This window comes from Cebidichthys violaceus, unplaced genomic scaffold (genome assembly GCF_023349555.1).
Source record: "Cebidichthys violaceus isolate CVI_PGR_0920_01 unplaced genomic scaffold, fCebVio1.0.p SCAF_20, whole genome shotgun sequence".
In the NCBI taxonomy this organism is placed as follows: domain Eukaryota; kingdom Metazoa; phylum Chordata; class Actinopteri; order Perciformes; family Stichaeidae; genus Cebidichthys; species Cebidichthys violaceus.
Window position 1 is genome coordinate 11,184,157 of NW_027176373.1, and position 13,308 is coordinate 11,197,464.

The 13,308-nt window shown below is 39.8% G+C and overlaps 1 protein-coding gene across 1 annotated transcript; it reads right to left on the minus strand.

Moving 5' to 3' along the window:
• Window positions 1–9,176: 9,176 nt before the first annotated feature.
• On the minus strand, window positions 9,177–12,697 carry rtn2b (reticulon 2b). Its single transcript, XM_068716624.1, has 7 exons — window positions 12,639–12,697; window positions 10,536–10,743; window positions 10,200–10,338; window positions 9,987–10,056; window positions 9,629–9,675; window positions 9,380–9,438; window positions 9,177–9,285 (listed from the first exon to the last, which is right to left on the minus strand). The coding sequence occupies exons 1-7, from the start codon at window positions 12,649–12,651 to the stop codon at window positions 9,177–9,179; spliced, it is 645 nt and encodes a 214-aa protein (XP_068572725.1). The 5' UTR covers window positions 12,652–12,697.
• Window positions 12,698–13,308: the final 611 nt, after the last annotated feature.

A 13,308-nucleotide genomic window follows, 5' to 3' on the forward strand; every position in this document is an offset into this window, starting at 1 on the left:
CCAGATCCCTGTGTGGGGACAGTTGATCCACCACTAATCCAAGCCACTCCAGAAGGGATGCTATTTGAACCAATGAAATGTTCGAACGGGAGAAAAACATCTTAAAAAAAACCTAAGTTCATGCCTTTAATTGTCCCAAATAGACTCCTGTTTGGATAAACCTCAAGAGCTGTTGATGGTGCTTCATGCATTGTGAGCAGTTTTCATCCCTTGTCACACTATGAATGCCTGCGAAAATGTCTGTCACCAGGCATTAAAGGCAGGCAGCTTGATGAACTGCATTTTTAAAGGCTTTTTGATCAACTCAAGAGGCTCTTGTCATAGTTCAGCAGCCATCAAAGGTAATCGAATGGTTATTAACTGTTAGAGGACAGCATGACAGGAGAAGAGAGGAGAGGGGGAGGGGAGGAAGGAGGAAGAAGTGGCATTCAGGGGCGAGCTCAGAAGTCCCAGCTTGTTCAATCTGCATCCTAATTGAACTATTATTTAGGATTCGCATCTCAGCACGTTATTGATTTTTTTTTTTTTCTCAACACTGGAATTGACCATTACACACCTTGCGCCCCGCCCCCCCCCCCCCCCCCCACACACACACACACACACACACACACACACACACACACACACACCCCACCCATGTCACCTTTTGTCCTCCAGTTCCTTCAGTGTCACAGTTTTACACAATACTGCTGATTGGCCAAAACTGGCTGCTCTGTGAGTTTAATGCATCTTAATCACATTTAATCCTAATCCTCTCAATGGACAACATGGAGCGTATGCAAGCATATGGTCAAACAAAGCAAATTCAGCAGACATTACAACAGCAACTAGAACTCGACTCACACAAAAGACAGAGGAAGGACAATGTGGAGACATGGACGGACAGAGGGAGGTGAACATGTAAAGTGAATGATTACTGAGTAATAGAGTTTCAAGGTGCAGTTCAGAGGCTTTTATGGTCCCTTTTTCTTTTGGCATCTGCATCGCTCCCCCATCCTACTTTTTTCTGATACATTTCCAGTCTGTTAAGAGCCCCTTCCTTTCCTCTCCAGAGTTGCATTACAAGGAGGACAGTCCTTGAGGAGAGAAGAAACATGATGACACTCAGGAGCACTTTATACTCTTCTCCAAACTGTGCTCCAGTTAACAAATCTCTTACATGTTGCAAGTTTGAAAATGTTTTATTGCAATTAAAAGGTCAAGCGTCGGATGCTTTGTAGGTAAGTGTCAAACTTGCAGAAGCTTTTACTTTCCTTGCCTGCGGATGGTGACGTTTATACGGTACGTCCTGTCATCTGCAGGTCTGAACTGATGCTGCTATCACTCTCGTTGCCTCTAGGTTGAGTCGGTGTATCTTATAACAAATATCCCAAGTTTCAATGCAGCTTCTGACTCTTTCTCTTGTACTTCCTCATGTTGATATTCCTGTGTTAGTGTTATACTGACAGTCTCTCTCTATTCTATCTCAGACCAGTCTCAAGAAGAGAGGTCAAACTCCATCGTGGTGGCCGGAGCCGTGATGGGCGCGGTCCTCGCTCTCTTCCTCATCGCTGTCTTCATCATCGTAATCCTCACCGCTCGCAAGGCCCCGCCGCCAGCTTTCACCGACAAAGTGTGAGTGTGACTGATAATTCATGCTGCAGAACATGTTCGTTGGTTAATTAATGACACGATACGTTGTGAGGTTGACTGAAGCCCATCAGAGGGTTCAGGGAGTTGCTCCTTCCTCCCGTGGAGAGTGCTGCAGCGGTGCACGCCCCGGAGCAGGCAGGCTGCAGGACAAGGTTGAGGGGTGGCAGATAATTGCCGTCTTAGCAGCAAACCCTTGCCCTATTTTGTTCAGTCTGTTCCTATAGTGCACCGGCTCTCATGTTAATGTTAGATCCAAGAAGAATAACTTTGAAGTTCAATTATTTACAGAAGGAGCTGGGTCACACTCTGCCAGAGTCCCGTGACTGACATTTCATTTTGTGTGTCTCTGTTGTCTATGTTCTGCATAACTGTGATTACCACTGCTTCTATCGCATCTATGTAGCATTTTAAAAAAATATATGAACAATGAACTTAATGTGTCCAATACTGCTGATCAACCAGCTACCCATTACATGCAAATCATTATTATGAACCTGTGGACCATATCTGCAAGGCTGCAGGTTGATCCCCTCATCCATCCCTGTTAGTGTGTCATTGAGCATGCTCACTGCAGGGAAGCAGAGCTACACTCATCGAGCACGTCTCAAGGAAGAAAGCAAAATACTGAATACATGTTATTCATGAAGCATTTAACTCAATGTGCTAAATTCTCCCGGAATAAAAACTTTATGTCAGTTGTAGATAAGTCAATCATGTATGAAAAAGGGACCGAGACTGATTGGATATTCAAGTTGCAGCTTATAATTCGGAAGTACAGAGCGAAAAGTTGTAATCAAAACATTTTCATGCATGGATTATTATTGTTTCAGCTAAAATTAATTTGGATTACTTCACTTTTTATCAACCATGGCAATCTCATATTTGCTCTCCTCCTAAATAAAAGGAACTCAACTTATCGACAATGACATTTGCCTTGCCTTGCTTCTTTACTTCAAACATATTGTCCTCTATAAAAATTGTACATCCTAAGTTCAGTGACAGCGTATACCCCTGACTGAGTTTCAACTTGACTGATTATGTGACAGGGATAATAGGCCACCTTCAGACACTGCTGACTGGCAGAAAACCGCATGAATTAAGGGGGAAAATCCCATGTGCATGGGTGTGCCCTGCATCACCACACTGACACTGCAGGACAGTGTATCTTGCCGCGTGTTGGTTCTGTGGTCAATGCCACTACAAACTTAGCATCTTAAGTGTGACCGTGGCTGGAAGTCCCAGTGGGATGACGGGGGTAGGTGGACACAGGCCTCAACCCGCTCCTTAATCACACACAGACGTGAGTGCAGGACGGCGTGTCACTGGATTGGAATCTCTTACCACTTCTCATCCCAATTATTAAAGAGAAGAGCAGCATCAAGTGATATACAGTGTCAGAGAATCAATGCCTGTCATGACATCATTTATGAATGGCCAAGGTTAATTTCTACATTTCAGTTTAGTAGTGGAGGGGGATTTCAATAAATTAGAAAACTCCACACCTCCAGTTCGTTTCGCAGGCTTTGTGTTAAATTTGCAATTTCAGAGCCAAACCCAGGATAACCCGGATGACATCACTATTGCATCATCAGGGTTATTCGAGTCAAAAGGTCTTCCTTTAAGCAGCCCTTCTCTAAATTACTAATTTACCTAACTAGTTATTTTCTGCTGTTTCTATCTGACTTTTCTGGGGAAATAAAATCTGTCCTCATCGTTGTTTCTTTTTCTCTTTCTCTGAAGGATTGACCTTCCTCCGACACACAAGCCGCCTCCTCCCTACTCTGAGAGAGCTCCGGCCGTTCCCCTGGGTGTCCACGCATCACAAGTGGCCTGGCTCTGTCAGGTAAACCCCACCTCATTTACATAACCACTTTGATATCATGTCAGTAGTCTATATTTCATCTGAATCCATTATGTACTTCGCAGCAAAGATTAATGCTTGGTGAGCTGGTAATGTGCGCTGAGTCACAATAGGAAGTAATAACAACCTAGATACTGACTGATGTCATAATCTGTGTGTATTAAACAGGAGGCCTAATGGCTGTGCTCATTTAATATGTAGGATGGTTTGAATCTTTAATTTGTGTGCTCAGCTCAACCTTTCATTAGCTTGTACTTTTTCTAGTCTCACCCAGGAACAAAACTTTTACGTGACTCTCTGATACGCTGACGTGAGAAATCGCATGAGAAGAAAACTGTTTTGTGTCATTTACAATCAACAGACGCGCAGAGCCGACCACAGGCACGAGCTGACTGACGGGCAGCAGCAGCCACCCGCAACAAGGCCAGGACCAGCGGCAACACAAAGCCCCACCCAGCAGCTGTCCCGTCTGCAGTGGGTGTGTCATCAGAGTGGGACAGACCGGGTGTACATCAACCACCGCGAACACTACGTGTGACGGACACACTGAACACAGTCCGCATGGACATGGCAGTCATTCACTCTGTCTGAGGTTTCACCTGATTCACTGAGCCATCAATCCAGAGGAGGAAACAGCTGGCAGCATTAGAGGACATCATCTCTCACACATTTTCATTACCTTTTTATTTCATATTTGTCTTTGAGGAGTAGTTTAACATTTGTTTGAAATTTGGATGGAGCCAGGCTAGTTGTTTCCCTCTGCCTCTATGCTTTGAGCTAAACTAAGCAAACCGCCTTCTGACTTCATATTTGCTGTACAGAGAAGAGAGAGGAATTGATCTTCTTAATTAACTCTCAAAGTGAATAGGTGCATTTCCCAAAAGGTTGAACTATTCCTTTAGTTCTTTTCATTCTTTCTTATTTCTGTTTGCAGATATCCTGTTTATTTGTGTTTGATATCACTCAGAATACCAAGATGATGCTTTACAAATCACATCTGCTCTCTAATCAGCTTGTGCACTATACTATACATGAGTAGATAGAAAACAACTGAGGGTCACAGATTTCCACTTTTTCATTTATTAGAGAGGGTACCACAAAGTATAAATAAGAGACTCTATTCTCAGGCACACCACTAGACCAAACTACTGCAGATCCAAACTGCTTAGGTCCACTGAGACCAAATGTACTAACTGCAACACAGACCATGAAGGGATTAATTAAGGTGTTTCTGTCCCAATTCTGTGATTTGCTGTTGTAGTGTTGTGACACAATGCTTTTTTTGGGGGGGCTGCAGAAATATTAGATTTGTAAATGTATAAATATAGCCCCTGTGTTAGTGTATTTATCTAGAGTCATAACCTCCTGCTAATCAGGGAAACAATAATCTGAGATGTTACTGTATATACTGTGTGAAATATTCAGAGCATTTTGTGGTGTGGAGTTTTAAGTTGAAGTGGTTTATGTACTTCATACTCCTGTTAAATTTGTCAGACTTCTTTCTTAAGAACTAACTGTCTGAAGTGCCATATTGACATTTTGGGGGGTGTTTCCTCTATATAGTATGCTGTAGTTTTTACATATCTTCAGTGTTGTGATCTTTGATTTATCAATTGAAATGCATTTTGATTAAATTGCATAACCTTTTCACCAGTGACATGATGCTGTGACAACAGTAGATTATAAATCATCATCTGTTCTCACTCAGACGAGCTAGATGAAGGTGTTCGATAGCCTCCTGAAAGTAAAGACACTGTGAGATGGAAGCTCTGAGTCACTCCATGCAGAAACAAGAGAAGAAGTCCTTGAAGACTTGAGAGAGAGTTTGAATTGATGTGTGGAGGGTTTCTGAGGTAAATTCATCTCAAGGTCACAGTCACATTGAATCCACTGAGATTTTCATAACGGAGAGAGAAAAAGAAAATGTATTACCGGGGAACATTTGGTGTGCAGATGATGCTGTGTTTATATTTGAGGGCAGTGTGTTGATGGGGTATAAAATGAATAACATGCCAGGATTCATCTATTTCCTTAGATCAGTCAGTGATCAGTGGGTTTCTCCGTCGTCTCCTCGTGAAGGGGCGTAGCTGACACACTCAAGAGCACCACCTAGTGGACAAACATGTCAGTGCAACGCCTGGTGGTGTGTGTGTGTGTGTGTGTGTGTGTGTGTGTGTGTGTGTGTGTGTGTGTGTGTGTGTGTGTGTGTGTGTGTGTGTGTGTGTGTGTGTGTGTGTTAAATTTGACCCTTGGCTTCTCTCTGTCCATGAGAACGTCATTGTATAGGATTCAAAGTATAATGTAGTGTGGCTAGATTTTAGAGAGGTGGAGCTATTAAGTCACAGATGGATCCTACACATTAATTAAGATGAGGATAAGGGAGGTTTTTTTGGGGGGTAAATCTAAAAATCAATCCACACTGATGGTTGATGTCTGTCACACTGGACTGCATTTTTAATGCGAAGCATAACTGTCAGCTAGAAGTTCAGAAATCACTGACTGGGAATATTTTTTTCTGTGTTGATTTAGACAAAATCTGCTGTGTCCTGATTGGCAGATTAACCCACGTTATCATATTTGTCTCTTTAACTGAACCTCAGTGGTTGGTTTGCCTGTTGTGTTTTACACAGAGTAATGGACCCTTTTCAAGAGGACATTTGACTTGTCACAGTAATAGCACAGGTATAAATAATACAATAATGATGGCTGGACTCCGTTACGCTGCTTTAGTTTCAGGGCCCTGGTAGTGCATGTTGGCTCATTGTCACACTGTCATGTCTTACTGGTACATTTGAACAGAACATCTTAATGTAAGGGACACCTGTGCGTCTCCTACTAAAAGTCAAACATCTGCTGTTGAAAAAGGACTTTGACATCATTATTAATAAAGTTAACACGAGTAACAGATTTACCATGGAAATTCTTCTTCATTTTTAGTAAATAACCTTTTATTTGGGAGCAACATAACAATAGGAAATAACCATACAAAATAACAAATATAGAAATAAGTCAATCTAAAAGAAAAGATAAAAGTGACTACCATAACAGAAAAAAAGCAAAGCGCAATGTAGGCTAAGCCCTGTCATGCCTCCCTTTAAACATCTTTATAATCATGATCACACTTTTATTTTTGTGCACATTTTACTGTTATATTAAGTGACATACACCTAAAAACAACATCATAAAGATGCCAATTCCACATCAACAGCCAAAAATAGTCAGTAAAAATGACAAAAAAAATATTTGTTTAGTGATATCAGCTTTTACCTTGCATCTTTTGCATGGGTGCATCTTTAAAGGGCTGGTTCACTCAAATTACACAAATATATTGTCTCACTTACTTCTAATAGAAGCAAGAAGATAATCTATATGGACCTTCAGGACTACTTTCAACCATAGAAATAGTTCTTATGAAAACGGTTCATAAGGGGTGTGGTCAAATTAAACCAAAAATGATAAGATGTGTTTTTCTTTTAATAACTGAGGTGTACTGACCCTTTTTTTTTTTTTATTAAATACTGAAATTACCAAAGCCCTCTTTGAAGGATGCTTCAACCTTGGCTTATAGTGTGAAATCACTTCAGTTCATTAAGACATGTTAGTATGAGTGCAGCTGCATTTCAAGGTCTGAAACACCGACCACTAGAGAGCACCACATGGTCACCAACATTAACCTGACACGCCAACAGCTTTGAAATAACTGCTCAATATAAACTGGCTCAGGTTTGGCAGATAAAACCGTACAGTTGTCAGAAAAGGATAAATAAAGGAATAGGTCACCCAAAATATAAGCTTGTGTCATTATACTCAACTTAATGTCAGTTAAAGCACTGGGAAATTGTTAATGACATTGTCACATTGAGTGGCAATTTATCAAATATAGTTATATAAGTTTGACTGTCCATATAACACACAAGTTGACAAGTGCAACGCTCCATGTCAGGTAACAACTGAAGTGTCTGCAGTTACATTAACGGCAAAAACTTTGTCCAATTAACTCATGTAACTCATTCAAATACTACAACTTTAACAATGAGAGAGCTGTTTTCTTTTGCTTTTTTTGTCAAAAGTTGAAAAACCTTAATCATGTTGCATGCCAGAGAAAATTAGATTTTGCTTCATAAGGTGTTTTGTGTAATTTTATGGCAATGTCTCGGTTATTTTTTAGAAACAAACAACAACCACATTCTTGGTTGATTTGGAAAATGTTGACATGGAGGTGTGCCAGCGACTAGTTGTATTGACATGAAAACATCGCTGGAAGCATTGAATTAATATTATGGACTGACAAAAAATATCATAGAGGAAGTTCTCAAGTCAAATGCAATGTTCTTGATGCTGTAGGATTGATCATTTTACCTTCAGGATGATAACATTTCCATTAAGTAACTGTCTTTTTGTCTGATGATGACGATACATATTTTAGAAATGGTAAATGGTTAGTAGATTGTAGTTTTATCCACTCAAATGTCCTCTGAAGGCAGCTTACGTTGCAACTGGATCACACAACCATGCAACTGAAATAAGGTGAAGGGCATTTGTTCCTTTGCTGCAGGGGTGTTTGTAAGAGTAACTTCAGATATCAAAGACAAAAACTTTCTGGCAAGTTTAAAGAAGCAATTATCGCTATTTTTTACATTAACAATGGATTTCATGACTACTTGTATGTAAGAGGGGTAGCTCATAGTGACGAAGCCACAGAGAATTGTCACTCGATTCAGTAGTTCACATCAGCTCTACAGAGTATTTTAGCATTTTTCTCTCTGCCCGCAACTTGACTGTTTTAGTTGAATATTTGTCTTCATTTTTAAAAACCCACCGAACATGACCTGCTCAGCACCAAAAAGTCAGTCAACATTAGCGACTGGCTGGTGAACATAGTGGAGCATTCAGCAGCTAAAGAACCACGACTGTGTTCACAGCTTGTTTTCCGTCGCCCAAGTGCAAAGTCTCAACTGTAAAGTAAAAACATATTTGCTACGTTGTAACACAAATCTGTCCAATATCAGTTGGAGTTACTGTAGGATGGTTAAAGTTGCTCTCGCTTGTTAAGATTTGCTGACTTTGCTACTTTAATCATTAACCAAGACGAGCATGAAGAGCATGAAGAGCAGAGGACAATGCACTCATTGTTTCTCATAAAAGTTGTAAGGTGTTGCTTCTTAAAAAGCTTTTGCTAATACTTCAATGTAGCAAGCGCTAAACCATTCATGTTAATTAATGGCAGGTGATGTTCATGTCAGATTTATTCTAGCCGGCTAACAATTTATGATGCTACATAATGAGAGCAGCAATTATGCTTCACTGCTTCGTTATGAATAATTCTGCAGCTTAACAGGAACATGGTACCCGCTGTTATGTAAAAATAGACCTGTTATCAAAGGGAAAAAAACAGTGCTATTCTGTCCCTGCTTGGAGTAGATAACTGTGTGAACTGGTTGCATCCCACAGAAAGCATCTCAGTAAATAAAATGTTTCTCCTCGTACATTTCCACTCCTTCTCCGTGAGTGAATGGCAGCTTTGTTTCAGCTGTCAGGATCAATTAAATCTTGCTCCCATAAACAAGCATCATGGTGGAGAAACGGAAATGAGCTGCCCCTCAAAGCGGCCCAACAGAGGATGTACCATTCCAACATTTTCCAAATTCCAAATCCTGGGTGCTTTCGACACGCGACCAACAAGTTACTTTGACTTGGCTTTCTGTTTCGGTGCAGATGCTGATGCAAGTGTTGGTGCAGCTGCGGGTGGACGGGCAGGAGCGGGCCTCATTGAATTATACAGACCAAGGCACCTGCAGCAAAACAGGGGCATCACAACAAAATGATGTTCATGTTGTGTTAGCATGAGCACGTAAAAGAACAGTAGTTAAAGAGCAGGTTACTTACATGTTTTTGATTCTCTTTACAAAAGCTTTGATGGCTCTAACCATCCTCCTTATTCGCATCTGTTACCAAAATGACAGATGGGTCAGTGCATTCAAAGCATTTCTGTATCCAACTTCTATTTCTCAAGTCATTTTCATAGTCATTATAATAATATATTACTGGTTTATCATTTCTCTTTTTTCTGCTTGAGTAGATGTTGCAGTTCAATGAAGGATTTTAATTGTAAGATAAAAAAAAACAAACGCTCACCTGCTGCTTTTTGTACAACAGAGGAAGGGAGAAAACAATGATCACAGCTGTTAAACAAAGACAAAGGAGAAATTATTTCAGTACTACGGTTCTGGTTTATTTTAATTTGTGAAGTACGTTTTTCCATTGACATTTGTGGAGTACAACATGTCTCTGTGTAGATGAGTCTTTAGGGATGAGGTCGGGGTGAACGGTTGGACACTCGTTTTGACTTTGAAACAGGAGACTTTTTTCTAAGTTGGTCTCTTTAAACCCTGTCCATGATCTTTACTTTTAGTTTTTGTTTGCCTATAGACCTTAATCAGAGCGTTGGCAGATTAGAAATCACTCATGAGCCATTTTTGAATGAAGAACTCACCAGTTATCACCAGAGTCAGTCCGCTGGTTAGGACGCCGACATATGACAGCAGATACAGTAGCACAACAAACTGAGAGAACACAGAAAAAATATTTGATTGTCAACTTAAATATTACTGAATCAACAAATGAGTCGATGGTACTATAGATCCCACTGAGAGTCAACAACCCCACTTTGCAGCTCTGTGAAGCTGCATACGTGTCATACTCGGACCTTAATTGAGTCAATCATGCTTTCGATGAAAATCAGCCGTTTGATCTCTGTGAAGGCAAATGCGATCAGCAGCACCACCTCCTCCACCAGTATCACTGTCTCCTTGTCTGTCAGAGAGCTGTCATGATCCAGATATGACCTGAAGAAAGAGACACATATACGGACCCTGAAGAACACAAATTCTGAAGTGATACAAAATGAGGCCCTACGTTTATCCACAAGTGCAACATGATTGATCATCAACTCATAAAGAGCAGCGCAGCAGTGTTTGGAGTGGGCTTGAAGTTTTTTAAAAAAACACACAAATGAAGTCTGAATCAACAACGACAGACTCACTGGAAGGGATGGACCCCGGGGTTCCAGCGCAGCAGCTCCAGTAGTTTATAGTAAAGACGGAGGATGAAGGTGATGGACATGACGCCCAGACAGATGTGGGAGAGCACGGTGATGGCACTGAGCTGGAACAGACTGGCCAGACTGATCACCAGCCCCGTGAACACCACACCGGTCTTTCTCATTTTGCGCCAGTACACCAGATCCACAACTGCACAAGAAGACACACACACACACACACACACACACACACACACACACACACACACACACACACACGTTAGAGACAGTAAATGAGATGAATTACAATGAATGTATGATTATCACAGTGAAAATCTGTGACAGAAATATGAAATTTGTAGATCTTCTCCTCCACACTCACTAAGGCCTCAATCAGTTAGATAAGGTACTTTATTTTTTGTAAATATAGAAATCAATCGGAATCATTTGTTTTTTTTTATTTTGGAGACAACTTTTGTGATCATCTTACGGTTTTATTTTGCAATACCTGCCAATGAAGCAGTGTTTTCTTTCCTGCCTTTATTTTGACTGTCAAGCCATAATCCCCATAACCAGTTGATAACATGTCATTGTGGTATCACTTCGATAGATGACAGAAGGGTGTAGAGAAGTTAAATTGCATTGGCTGTAAAGATGCCTGAGAATAAGAAAAGCAGTGCCTGACAGTCAGGCACTGTCATTTTTTTATTGCACTGTATTTGCATGGTAGATAATATGTTCCTTTCGCTGTAGGTTTTAAAGAGGCTCAGACTTTGTTTCAGATAACTTCATATCAGTTTTCCAAAAAATAATTTCAAAAGTGACACCACAGTGAGTGTATGTGATTGTAACTACTGATCCAAACGACCCAGATCCTCTTCTATCTTCCTCTGTTTATTACAATAAAAATCTGCTGGTGTTGACAGAAACATGACGCACAGCTCTCCCTCTGTGCCAGAGAAGTTTTAGTTAAATGACGCAAAATGGACACTTAATTAAAAACATAGATGTTGAGTTTTTTAAGAACAGTAACTGAGTCAATAAATATGCCAGCTATCTATATGTGGATACAACATACGTTGTCTATTTGGATGTATGTTGCAAGAAAAAAAAATAGCCTTTTCTATTTAGTCGTATCTAGAAGTTCTATTCAGTACACATCTTTTTTATCTTTACAATGTTAGCATACAGTTCATCTTGTGAAATTCAGGCCTCGTATTAAAATCAAGGACATCTTAAGAAGTAACATATTTTTGTTAATTTCTATTCTTGACAAAAAAGAGACAATATTTCAGGAAAAAGATGCATCTGCATGATAGTGTGATAATACATATAAATAATAATATGCGATAATTATACTATGAGTCACAGTATGACATTAGATCTTCAAATACCAAAACATTAATTTAGCCTCCTAACTCCAGTGTTAATCTCAAGGTAATTTTCTGATTAAAACAAACACATTTGGGAATCTTACACTTAAACATGCACACACACACAAACACTAACAACAACAGTTTGTATCTCAAAGGACCATTTACAAGCATACACACACACACACACACACACACACACACACACACATTAAACCAGCAACCCATTTTCATAACCAGGTTTCTAACGAAATATATCGGTGAACATATTTCAGATTTTCTTTTTTATTGGTAAATTTGGACAGGAAGCTGGTGAGGCAGAAACAGAGACACTTATACTTATGCTGTCATTTTCCAAACATGGCATAACCTCACTCTGATCCTGTTAAAAAAAGTAAAATATAATATAAAAAATAGCCTTAGAAGAAAAACTGTATCTTGTATAACTTCTAAATCTTCTATTCGTATGGGGCAATGTGGACCTTTAAGACTGAAACAAACAAGCAACATTCAATCAGCAATATGGTCTCATTTAGTTGAGTCCCATCTGTCCACCAAATGAAAGACATGCAGTCTCAGTATTTGACTGGTCATCCTGTCTGTATTCACACCTGCCCAGCAGAGGGGAAAAAATAAATTCTCTTTTCCTCCTTCGTCTGACAGCTGGGCTCTGACCAGCACCCTGTCTGCTCTTATTCACTTTACTTTAAGCTGTCACCATTTATTTTCTTACGTTTGGTGGCCATTTCAGCGACGATCCAGCTTGCTTTCCTCCCTTCCTTGTGCTTCCACTGTTGGCTCGCACTCCAGGCTTTTTTTGGCCACCCCAGCTCCGTCAGCAATATAAGGGCTGGCTGCCTAATTTTATCCTGTATTGGATACCCCCGTTTGGATTCTCTATCCCTCTCTCTCTCTCACACACACACACACACACACTCAAATTGGGAACCTGAGACATCAGCATGCAGGTCCCTTAGCAGGGGCGGAATTTTGATTTCAAAACTATGTTTGTGTGTATGGTGGTGGTCGAAATATTCTACTAAAAATAATGAGTATAATATTTTATATATATATATATATATATATATATAGTATGGTATGGTTAAAAAAAAAAAGGAAAATAAAAGTCAAAATATAGTTTGTTAAAAAAACACAGTATAGGCATTAGTATACAGTATAGGCATTAGTATAGTATGTCTAAAAAATACATAAAATGATCACAGAACAATATGTTAAAAAATGTCATTTAAATGGCCATAGTATAGTATGGTATTTAAAGTCATAGTATAGTATGTAAAAAAAAGTTATGTAAAAGTGATTATATAGTTTGTTGTAGCTTTTCATGTCCAAATGAGTCAGTATAGTATATTATGTTGAAAACGTCATAGAAAAATCATAGCATA

Excerpts from the sequence above, each read along its gene's own strand:
- rtn2b (XM_068716624.1), bottom strand. Across the intron at positions 10,339-10,535 it reads CCCGGGGTCCATCCCTTCCA|GTCATATCTGGATCATGACA; the intron begins GTGAGTCTGTCG and ends CTCTTTCTTCAG. Across the intron at positions 9,286-9,379 it reads GTAAAGAGAATCAAAAACAT|GTGCCTTGGTCTGTATAATT; the intron begins GTAAGTAACCTG and ends GTTTTGCTGCAG.